This window comes from Pseudonaja textilis, chromosome 7, assembly GCF_049901715.1.
Source record: "Pseudonaja textilis isolate UNSWEBS1 chromosome 7, rPseTex1.2, whole genome shotgun sequence".
Lineage (NCBI taxonomy): Eukaryota > Metazoa > Chordata > Lepidosauria > Squamata > Elapidae > Pseudonaja > Pseudonaja textilis.
The window spans coordinates 29,074,924-29,086,088 of NC_141996.1; the positions used below are offsets into that span (position 1 = coordinate 29,074,924).

The 11,165-nt window shown below is 42.3% G+C and overlaps 2 protein-coding genes across 3 annotated transcripts in view; both read left to right on the top strand.

The window, feature by feature from the left end:
• The first annotated feature begins 582 nt into the window (after nucleotides 1-582).
• On the top strand, nucleotides 583-3,159 carry CCDC80 (coiled-coil domain containing 80). 2 transcript variants are annotated; one of them, XM_087937306.1, is made up of 2 exons: nucleotides 583-717; nucleotides 1,240-3,159. In XM_087937306.1, the coding sequence occupies exon 2, from the start codon at nucleotides 1,246-1,248 to the stop codon at nucleotides 3,142-3,144; it is 1,899 nt and encodes a 632-aa protein (XP_087793432.1). In that variant the 5' UTR covers nucleotides 583-717; nucleotides 1,240-1,245; the 3' UTR covers nucleotides 3,145-3,159. The 2 variants fall into 2 exon arrangements, with proteins under 2 accessions (XP_087793432.1, XP_087793433.1); XM_087937307.1 differs by lacking the exon at nucleotides 583-717 and adding an exon at nucleotides 734-809.
• Nucleotides 3,160-7,044: 3,885 nt separating this feature from the next.
• The window catches only part of SLC19A2 (solute carrier family 19 member 2), an 18,716-nt gene continuing 14,595 nt past the window's right edge, over nucleotides 7,045-11,165 (top strand). Inside the window, exon 1 of the mRNA XM_087937882.1 lies at nucleotides 7,045-7,098. Within this exon, the coding sequence (XP_087794008.1) occupies nucleotides 7,045-7,098 (54 nt within the window). The remainder of the gene's footprint in view (nucleotides 7,099-11,165) is intronic.

Here is an 11,165-nt window from a genome sequence, read left to right on the forward strand (position 1 = left end):
CAGTCCCGTAAAAAACTTCCTCGTTTCTACGTCAAAAGTGAGGAAAGAAGGTAATGAGTTTTCTATCAGTTCAATCTCTTTCTCTCTCTCTCTCTGTCTCCCTCTCCCTTCCCTCTCTCTACACACCCCAAACATACTCCCACACCAATCCTAGTGCTGTTATTTTTCCCCGTTTGGGTTGGAGCCGGGTTGAAGTTATACTATTATTTCTGGGAGGAAATCCAAAAGGGGGAGGTGGGGGGAGGGGAGAAAGGGAGGGAGACGGGCAGGCTGTCTTGGAAATGAAGATTAGGAAGGTAAAGAGAGGCGCGCTATTTTCTTCGCTTAGGGCGCGCTTAAACCATTTTGTCTGGAAAATGTATTAGCGCTGATGCTTCGCCTCTGGAAAGACAAAGGAGCCCGACTGCAGGGAACCGAGAGCGGAACTGAGGTGGAAGCGGCCGTGAAAGTGTGGAGGAGAGAGAAAGCGCCGAGCAGGAGGGAAATCGGCGAAACATGCCTCTCTAGGGCTGCTCCCGAAAGGAGGCAGAGCTGCAGCTGGATGGACAGAGGAAAAGCTCCGGGCGGCAGCGTCTGTTTGCCTGCATCCGCTTCCCTGAACACGAACAAACCTTTCGGGTGGAATCTGTTTTGCCCCCGGCAGAGCTATATGGCAGCCTCCGCGGTCTGAAAGAGAGGATCTGAAAGAAAGTTTTGGAGAAGAAGTTTGCTACAAGAGTAAGTTTCACTGCTGTTTTGAGACTCTTGACGTCCTGTGTGTGTGTGTGTGTGTTTGTGTAGCTGTGGGAGTCAGACAGGCGGTACTAATAGTATGTAGATTATACAAATCTTTTTCACTTTTTTTGTATGAAGTTCTCCCAGTATTGAAACTGTCCTTAGTCCTTATTGTTGAAGAAAGCCCCGCATCCATTCCCAGGGACAAGAGTGCTCCTCTTCTTTTAGTTAATAGTTCAACTCCAAAATCTCAGCTGTGTCCCTCTAACAGAATCCAGTTAGCTTTCTTTTCACTGAAGGGGTTGCTGCTGACACATCTACAAGTGTTAAGGTGGAACCTCACCTCAAAAGAGAAAAGTGACACAAAAATCATCAGAAATGTGTAAAGATGTTTTTTAAAATGTGTTTTGGGAGGATCGGCAAGATTTCTCTTGATGATGACTCACTCTAAGAATGTTGGATATCTTTGGTCTTTTTTAAGATCCCAGTAATAGTGTGTTTCTCCTCCCGTTTATTTTTTTTAAGGTCACGATGAACTGGACACCACTGGTGAGCTTAACTGTGCTATGGGCAACGTGGCTAGTGTGTGGCTCACATAAGCCACTGAGGCAAGCTGAGAGAGGGAGCCTTGGAGTCAGAAAAGAGCCTGTGGCCTACAGGAGCGGTATCAGGAGATCTGCTTCAACCCAGCCCAGGTTAGGCAAGGTGCTTCGGAGACATGTAAGTCTTCCTGGGCGGTATTGGCAACGTCCCCTTGTTAAAAGGGATTCACTGGAACCTAAAAACCCAGCAGCCTCTTCCTCAAAAAATAAACTTCAGGTTCGGATCAGGACTGGCGAGATAAAAATACAGCAGATGAAAAGACCTAAGCTGGAAATGATTAAAGATGAAGGAACATCCACTGCAGTCCAACCACGAATTGTGCGTTTCTCATCAGGGTCCAGTTCTCCCAATACTCTGGCTAGCTTTGCAGGCAAGAATAGAGTCTGGATCATCTCCGTTCCCCACGCCTCAGATGGCTATTACCGGCTCATGATGAGTCTGCTGAAGGACGATGTCTATTGCGAGTTAGCAGAAAGGCATGTCCAGCAGATTATACTGTTCCACGGGGAAGGTGAAGAAGAGGGTAAAGTTAGGAAGATATCCCCTGAAGGGAAAATCCTGGAGCAGCCTCTAGATCCAAGCCTCATCCCCAAACTCATGAGCTTTTTGAAACTAGAGAAGGGGAAATTTGGAATGGTACTGTTAAAGAAGACACTGCAAGTTGAGGAACGGTACCCTTACCCAGTAAGGTTGGAAGCTATATATGAAGTCATTGACCAGAGTCCCATCAGGAAGATTGAGAAAGCAAGGCAAAAAGGCTTCATACAGAAATGTAAAGCGGCTGGAGGGGAGGGCCAGATCATCAAGGAAGGGCTCGGTGGGGGCAACAACACAAGAGCGGCTCCCGGTGGTGGTCGTGTCCCGCCATTCCCGAGAAAGGAAGAAACAAGAAAAGGCAAAATGCAACCAACCAGAGTGAAAACTGTGAAGAAAGTGGCAGCAACCACAGTGCCATCTCCTTCCCCCACTACATCTAGAGCCACTACCTTCCCTCCAACAACCACAACTCTCAGGCCAGTTGCCAGAATAACGACAATACCAAGCAGACCCTCAACCACCATCACAACAACTCCAACTACACAAAGAACATGGACCACAAAGTCACTCACAGAGCTTCCCACAGAGCCTGAGACAACTATTGCTCCCGAGACAGAGACCTTCCTTTCCATAGGGAGAGAAAACCACAGAGGAAAGCATCCAGGCCACACACAAAGACAACCAACAGCTACTAAAAGACCCAGGAAAGCCAGTCATTATGACACTTACACAGAAATGCCAAGGGCCACCTCAGAGCATTACACCAGAGCAAATGCTGGCAGGTTCAGAGACAATCGCACAGACAAGGACAGTCGGGACTCTGGCATCACAGCTGGCCGGCAGCAGCCTCCTAAAAGCAAGCAGCCCAAAAAGAAAGCCCAGGACAAGATACTGAGCAACGAATACGAGGATAAATATGACTTAGGGCAGCCTGCCATTCCTCATTTAGAGGAAAGCATCCCCGTAGGAAATATTCCACCCAAGAAAGCCAAAGAGTCGAAGAAACGCATCCCTTTAAATAAATCTGACAAGAAGAAAGAAAGGTATGAGAAGAAAATTGAGAGGCAGGCTAAAAAAGACAAAGCTGAAAGGAAAGGCAAGCAAGAAAAAGAGCGCAACAAGAAAAACAAGAAAGGACGCAAGATAGAAAATGATGGAAGCCTGAAACCTCACACTAAGTCTTTCATACAGACCTCCAAGAAATCTGTGACAAAGCTTCTGAACTTCTTTGAAGGCAAAAGACGACTTTTGGTAAGTAGATCCTTCGCTCACATTATGAATTATGAATAAGTATATATTTTTCCTTTCTAAACAGGCATCTATTGCATTCGTTTGGCTTTTGAAACTTTTTGATAGCAGCCAGTATTTTGACATGTTCATTTTGATGGTACCATAATATTAACTTTCCTCTTACTCAGGCATGATGAACCTATAATTTTCTAGATATTCTGTTATTCAGGGGTCCTATCACCCCTTATCATGTTGGCTGAGATTGTTGAAACTGAAGTCCAGCGATATCTGAAGGACTGCATTCCTCTGCTTGAATGGCCTTCTGAGAAAGTCAATGCTATTCTTGTGAACCAAAGGCGCTGCTAGAATGGAAGAGTCCTTGGGAGTAATATTTGAGTGTTATATAGACACACTATCCTTGCATCCTCCACCCCGCATTCTTCTCACTCCTACTTGCATATATTCCCAGCCTTCTCTCTATTTTCATTCCTTTTTACAAGTATTGGGAACCTTTCTTTCATCAGTGTGCAACTTTTTAAAGAACTCCGAGTTACTACAAAACGTTTCTGCAGAGAGCTGCTAAGGTAAAGAGCATGAGAAAGGGACCCTTAGTTGGTGCAAAATCTAGATCTGCACTCCGTCATCTGCGTTCAATTGCACCATAGTAGCCAAAAATTGTGCATTGATAGTACGGTTCTTAGGAAAAGGTATTTTTTGTGTGTGGGAAAACCCTATGTTTTTATACATCAATCTTTGCTGTCTATGTTGTTGAATAATATAGTAATGAATTAGTCATGTCTTTTAGTTAGCTGAACTGGAGCTCCTTACCAATATCTCTTCACTGTTTTCTAGTGCCAAATCTCCTGCTGAAGGGGGAGGACCTTTCAAAATAGACCTGAGGCAGAAAAATGCCGCAAAGTCATGTTGCATGAGTGGAGCTTCACCCATGAAACATTGCACACATCCCCCAATGTTTAGGGTATTTAAAAAAATTATTGAATTCACAGAAACAGCTGTCACTATAGCAATAGCATTTAGACTTTTATACCACTTTGCGGCGCTTTACAGCCCTCTCTAAGTGGTTTACAGAGTCAGCATATTTCCCCAGCAATCTGAGTCCTCATTTTAACTGACCTCGGAAGGATGGAAGGCTGAGTCAACTTTGAGCTTGGTGAGATTCGAACTGGCAAATTGCAAGCAGTCGGCAGAAATACTACCTTCTTCTGAAGATGTCTTACATTGCCATATCTAAGAAGGCTTTCCATATTCAATTTTATACTTGGACCACATACCTTCTGGAATAATTGACTAGGAACTATAACTGCTACCAATCATGGATGAGACTCAGAATAGATGGGGACCCTCTATTTTCATCTGACATTTTAAAAAAGAATTATACCATCCTCCTTTCGTATTTTGTTTCTGGCTGACAACTTTTAGGGCAATATTTTTAGGTGTAACATTTTTAGGTCAGGTGCATTTGGCCTCCCCCCACTAACAGCTCACTTTGCCACTTAGGTCTCAGTCAGGAAAATAAGAGCCATGGTGAATCTGGGGCATGGCCTCCATACTGGGTTTATAGTACCTTGCTAACCCAATGCCTCGTGCTTCCTAATTGGGAGTCGATATTTTCAAGCTGCCTAGTCAGTGGCATGGCTGATGTATCTTAAAACAGGGAGCTAAGGGCAAGGAGTCTAGCCACACTTTTCACATCTTCCAAGAGGTTACTTGAGTTCCTTGGCCAGCTGTTGAACACCAGTTGTTTCTCTAACAAAATGAATTAGTGTAAGAATATTGAAAACACTTTTGGACTGAGGACAAGATGTTAGCATATGAAACATTAGCATCCTCTGATTAAGAGGGAACACAGATTGCCAAGGGGTGCCAGTGTAAACTGCAAGTAAGAACAGGATTTAGAGTGGTGAGATACAGGCTGCATTTAAAAGTGTAGGTCCTAAGTACAATTAATATGATAATATGATTCTTATATTTTTAATAATCCCCTGCTGTCGTAGAGGTTTTTAAAATATAAACACTGGTTTTAAAATAGTAAACTATTCACATTCTCTTAACTTCAGAAACAGATTATTTCATGTTCCTAAATGTCAGGCAAATTAAACTAACCATTTGTTCCCTTTTCAAGCAAATGAGTCAGCTTGACTATGAGATATGAAAAATAGAAAAAAGTCTTCTCCCTGTTCATGGGTGACTTAGGAAAAGATCATAAAGCTCACTGGGACCCAAAATATTGCCTATCATAGTACTTTTTGATAGAGGAGGACAATATGTGGCCTTACATGTTCTCATCATTCTTCAAAATCAATATACTTGATAAGAGGGATTGATAAAATTTTGAAAGATAAAGTTTTCCATCCCTACCTTAGTTTGACATTAGCATGGACACGTTTCTAATAATGGAATTATAAATCTATTAGAGCAAATCATTAAATATTTTCTAAGTAATTTGCATAAGTTATCAGAAAACAAGAAATAGAGAGGGTAGAATCTGTAAGCCAGTAATATGAGGCAATGAATTAGCAATAGTTGAAAACAAGATGTTGTATGTTTATTGTTTTACAGTTCACGTTAAACAAATTTATATATATTTCAACTTCCAGCTTTTCTAGTTGATATTTTGTTCATCATATTGGTGACATCTTCTAGATCAGGGGTCGCCAAACTTTTGGACCTCAGGGACCACCAAACTCATACTTTTAAATCCTGAGGACCACTAATATGATTTTTTAAAAAGCTAATATATTTAATATAAAAATTTTGTTAAATATAAATATGTGGGGGGGGTATGCAGGTTTTGGTGTGTTCGGGTCTTTTCCCGTGTAAGATTGGGAGTATCTTGGCAATGTTTCGACGAGGTCCCGCTCGCCATCTTCAGGCTGGTGCTTTCGGCTTTGTGCTTGTGCAAGCAAAGCGTGATCGGAGCTGTCGTCTCTCTATAAATACTGGTGGGGAGGTGTGGTGTGCTGGCTCTGTTGTAAGCGGGCTGGTTGGCTGTGTTGTTATTTCTTGATTGGTTGATAGAGTTGATATTTGTCGATTGGTTGGCTTTTTCGTAAGAACCAGTGTGGCTGAGGTACTGGCTGTGTATCTATCAGCCTCCTGTGTTGTAACGACCTGAGTAATGGGCTGTGTGATGAACTTCTGAGTTCTATTGTTGTGATATCCTGGGTCTTGTGCTGTAATCTCCTGGGTCATTGGCTGTGTTGCAACATCCTGAGGTTTTGTGGTGTAACCTGAGTTCTGTGATGTGATATCCTGAGCGGATGGCTGTGATGTAACGTTTGGAGTTTCGGTTTGGCTCCAAGTTTGAGGTCTGGCTATATGTTCATGGTGTGTGTCAGTTTGCTTAGTTTCAGGGTTGGGGGGTATGTGACAGCTGGTGATGAAGCCATGGTCTGGTTTCTGCATGGTGGTTGCCTTTTGTCTATGGGATGGGTTTGGGTTTGAGTCTGGTGAGGGAGATTGGTGGTGGCATCATGTGTTGTTTTGGGTCCAGTGTTGGCTTTCATGGCTGGGACTCATTTGTTGATAAGGGTTAGTTTCCAGATATCTGGTAGGTGGAGGTATCATCCCGTTTATTGATGTTATGGGGGTGTTTCTCACAGGACATGAAATTAATTTTGAGGGAACCAAATTAATCTCCAATACTGAACACTTCAACAAGAGAATAATCAGGGAAGCCATCAAAATAGAGAAACAGTGAACAGAAATAGTGAATTGAAAGGAAATCACCTCAGTGGCTGGGCGCCCTTCCGACCAGGCAGCGTTTGCCTTCCCCTCTGAAGGAAGACAGGGGGGAGAGGAACCCCTCACTTTGACGCCCTCCCCACTTCTCTCCCCCACTTGCTTAGCCAGGGAAGCCCCCCACTCGCTTCTCTTCCTGCTTCCTACTGCTTCTGGGCCTTTTTCCAGCCATCCACATTACACGGTGTTCCCTCGGCAATGCCCCTCACTGGTAATTGCTGGTGCTCAGTGGAGACGGGCTTTCTCCCAACCGTGAGGCACCCAAGGGCTGGGCTGGAACGGCACCAGACCTAGCGATCCTTTAGAGGAGGCTCCATTTCCTTTGCTTTACTCTCCCCCAGAGTCACCTGGCCTTAAGGGATCCCACACCTATCACCAATCAGGAGGTGTGCAGAGCTTCTTTCTGGTCTTGGTGGCAGACGCTCTTTGGTGCCTTCACTCTTCTCACAGAGTCAGGCTGGGGCTGGGCTCCTCTGTGTGCTTCTGCTCCCGGTGTGCTCCAGGCCGACCAGCCTTTCCCGCTTCCTCTCTTTCCACCTTCTCTTTCTCTCTCTCTCTCTCTCTCTGCTCCCCCCCACGTTTTGGAATTCGTAATTGTGGATGGCTTCTGTGATTGGCTGTTTGGTTCTGATCCCGCTTCGGTACCAGCCTGAGCTTCCCAACCTCATGCAGTCCTAGAATCCTTACCCGCTGGGCACCTGCTCAGCCTGCTCTGTCCTCAGCCCAGGTGGGGTGGGCGGCATGGGCATGGGCTTGCTCAGCACTGGCAGCCTCCCTACGTGCAGCAGGGCAAAGCTGCCACAGTGGTAGTGCCCAAGTTGCCTTAGCATGCTTGGTTAGTTCAGAATTGCCCTACCCAGAGAAGGAGGTGCTAGAGGAGGAGGAGGAGGCAATAGTGGAGAGGTAAACAACTCAGGGCACTACCACTGCAGCAGCTTTACCTGCATCTCCGAGGCTTCAATGTTGGGAGAGGCAGCGAGGGCTGGAAAAGCGGAGAGCTGCACATGGCTCCCTCTCCCTTTCCTTGCCTGCCTGCACGTGGGCTCTGGGGGAGGGAGAAGCAAAGAGAGAGAGACGGGAGCAATTCAAAACTAGAGAACTAATGGGGAGAGCTAACAGTGGGCGCCGGGGGAGGGGACTGTTGTTGCCGCCTCCCGCCGTGTGTGGGAGCTGATTGGTGCGTGCATCTCAAGGAGCTGACGCCGGGGTTCCTTGAAGAGCTGGGAGGCACGAGAACTGCATGGCACAGATTAATTGCTTTCGGGGGCCATTTCTTCTGCGGCCCACCAAAATTTTGCTGCGACCCACCGGTTGGCAACCGCTGTTCTAGATCTTACTTTTTTCTGGCATTTTTCTAGGATATGAATGTACATATTTGCAATATTTTAGCATGTTGTCAGCAAGAGGAATAGAGTTGTTTTTCTATATAAAGTACATGGTTTCAGTGTTGTGATGAATGTCTAAAACTATAATGCTTTATTGCCTGTTTTTGCCTTTCCCAGAATTTAACAATTATATATAACATAAAACTCCCACCAAACATTATTTAAAAGAAACATGGTAACCTCCTCAGATGTTTTCCTTGACAAACAACATTTCATTTCATGTCATATTGTGACACTTCATATTTACTTTATTGGTTATTATTTATGCAAATAATGGTTACTATAAATGCAAAACAAAACACGTGATTATGCATGATAAATGAAATGCAAATTTTATTTTGTCATGTTTTATATTATTAGAAATTTATAGAACCAATTTTCTTTAGGCAATTAATTTGTTGCCATATTTTGTTAGTGGTTTGTGCATTAACAAATAAACCTTCTGGATTTCTCGTATCTCTTTCTTGCTAATTTAAAAAACAACAACATTGGAATATAGGTACAATATTATTCTATATGAACCCTGGAAGAATCCTTAGAATTAGAAAATAAAAATGGTGATAGTTGCAGCCAACTCCCTCATTCTGAAGCCTGACTTGCCCCCCCTCACAAAAAAACCATTAGTTGGGAGATACATGTTGAAAATCTAAGGGAGTAATTTTATTAAGGTATATATGTGTACATGGGTTTTGTCTGCTTGTGTATGTCTGTTAACTATTTAATAATGTGTTGAAAATATCCAGTTGCATTTCTCCAGAGTAGAGTTAACATATTTGGGTGAAGTGTATTCTGATTCCCATGGGTGCTTATGAAGAAACTCCCATTGGCAGAGAAGTGGGGAGGTGCTTTTTGAAGAATGGGTCCAAGGCATGACCAACCAATCCAAGTTTGCTTTTTTATGAGGAGAAAGACGGTCTTGATATTACTCAGTTCTCAGACTACCAACTTCTGGATATAATAATGATGCTTGTAGATAACATATGAGGTCATTTGCAAACTCTGGCTTTGCTTTCCCCTCTCCTGTTTGTGTTTGTGGTTTTGCCTTAGGCGCGTTTATTCTACTTTGGCCAAGTTATATTTGTTTGCTACTCCGTGGTGTGGAAGTACAGTCTGAAATCTTGAATGTGTTTTTTTAATACATAAACATAAAAGAAATTCATAGCCAGGCAGCATTTTTACCAAATAAATTTAACCTACTGACCATTTTAAATCAAAGTATGCTTGTTTCAGAAATAATTATATTTGATTTAAAATTTTTGATTTTAAAGAAGAGCTCCATTTATCATATCCTAACTACTATCATTCCTTTTAAAAATTTGCTTAAAAATTTACCATATATTTCGCAGAGTGAATTAGCAACTCATTGAAAATAATCCGGAATTAGGAAGACAACTCATTAAAAGGGAAATAATTATTCTTTGACTGGGTACAGACAGTAAATTTCCGTGATTTATGTAATTTAGGGTGGCTATCTCAAGGTTCCTGATGTAGCAACTCTAACTTAACTATGGTTTATTAAATAATTCATATTTTTCTGCACTTGTACGACAAAAGTCTTTGGTTTGTAATCCCATATATGTGGACTCCTATAATATGTTAATCTAAAAATAGGTCTACTAAATATGGGCTGAAAAATCTAGAATGGCAATAAAGAACGAACACATACTTCATTGCATGACTACCATCCAGTGGCTATCTGGATTTTTTCAATTCAGGTTTTGTAGCAGATCTAACCAGTCACATACCTTTTGTTTAGTAAGGTATGTGTAAATCAAATTGGTCTACCCTAACTGGATTTTGATATAAAAAGGAATAAATTTTATTTATTTTATATCTCTTAAAGAAAAGTGGGTCATACATTCATCAATGTAACATTCTTAACTATAGTTATAGTTTATATTTCAGTGATAGAAATTCAGGGCTTTTATCAAGTCATATTTCCTTGCTTCATCGTGGGAATAATCAGGCAAGCAAACAATGCTAGCTTCAAACAAGCTTGTTTTTACAACTGGACTCTAGTTGAAAAAAATAGTCAGGCATAATTTCTAGAGACAAATATACTTAATTAACTGTTAAGATCCAAATTCTACAAATTCAGAAGGGCTCCTTTTCTGTGTATTTTCAAACTGACCTTTTTACCATGTAGGTTTGCAATATGTAATAAATTCAAATGCATCAAAAATTCTATTTAGGAGGATGCTTATAATCCACTATCAACTGTACCTGTGGTGGGATTCAAAAATTTGTACTACCAGTTCTGTGGGAATGGCTTGGTGGACGTGGTGTGGCTTGGTGGGCGTGGCAGGGAAGAATACTGCAAAATCTCCATTCCCTCCCCACCCCACTAACCTGCTTTCCAGTTCCGTTCTCCTGCTCAGGGCAACAAAAGAAGACCCAGCCGGTCACCTGGGACTCAGTAGGCAGAGAATAGATGGGGGCGGGGCTAGTCAGAGGTGGTATTTGCTGGTTCTCCGAAATCCTCAAAATTTCTGCTACTTGTTCTCCAGAACTGGTCAGAACCTGCTGAATACCACTTCTGAACTGTACAAATATTCTGAAAGAAAAGACGTTTTGCTTGATGCCATAGTATTTTCTCACTATATGATAATGTTATTAAAGTACTAGACACATAGCTAACAAACTGTCAAAGCATTTTATCATGTTATTGATTAGAATGTTGGCCCAGGAAACTTTGGATTCAAATAGGCATTCATCTGCACAGCATCATTTCTCAGCCTAACCTAATTTACAGACTTTGTTATGAGAACATAAATTAACAATTGAACTATATTTATGACTTTGAACTACCTAACATCTTCCTAAGAGCTGTTTCTGTTTCCAAAATAAAATAAAATTTGATACTTTAATGTGTACTGATAGATGCTTCTGTCTAAGATATGTTGGAATTCAAGAATCTACCAAAGATGTTATTGT